This window comes from Diaphorina citri, unplaced genomic scaffold (assembly GCF_000475195.1).
Source record: "Diaphorina citri unplaced genomic scaffold, Diaci psyllid genome assembly version 1.1 scaffold105278, whole genome shotgun sequence".
Taxonomy (NCBI): Eukaryota; Metazoa; Arthropoda; class Insecta; order Hemiptera; family Psyllidae; genus Diaphorina; species Diaphorina citri.
The window spans coordinates 1-297 of record NW_007482229.1 but is presented as its reverse complement, the minus strand read 5'-3'; the positions used below and the strand labels follow the sequence as shown (position 1 = coordinate 297).

Sequence of the window (297 nt, the reverse complement as noted above, 5' to 3'; positions counted from 1 at the left end):
CGCGTCTTAGAGCTGGATCGGTTACTCACTACAGTTGTGTTGAGCGACTTCGACGTGCAGACAGGGTATTTGAGGAACTCAAGGTGTTTTATCTTTTCCAATCCTTCGAAGATTTTATATTGAGGAGCCGATCCTGGGAATAGGAGTCGTGTGATGGTCTCGTTAGGGTTTGCAGGTTGCCAAACGAGGAGTGCACAGATGGACACTAAGTTCTGAATAGGGAACGTCGTCTTCTTGTTGAACGCTGAAAAGAGTTTGGTATCGTTGGAGTGCCATTTCATCAGGAACTCCTTCACT

General features: G+C 46.5%; 1 protein-coding gene across 1 annotated transcript; it reads right to left on the bottom strand.

Moving 5' to 3' along the window:
* Positions 1-5: 5 nt before the first annotated feature.
* LOC108254450 (microtubule-associated protein futsch-like) lies at positions 6-293 on the bottom strand (the record flags this gene model as incomplete). The annotated part of the gene is made up of 1 exon (XM_017449435.2): positions 6-293. A coding segment is annotated over one exon (288 nt), but the record flags the coding sequence as incomplete, so codon positions are not given.
* Between the last annotated feature and the right edge of the window lie 4 nt (positions 294-297).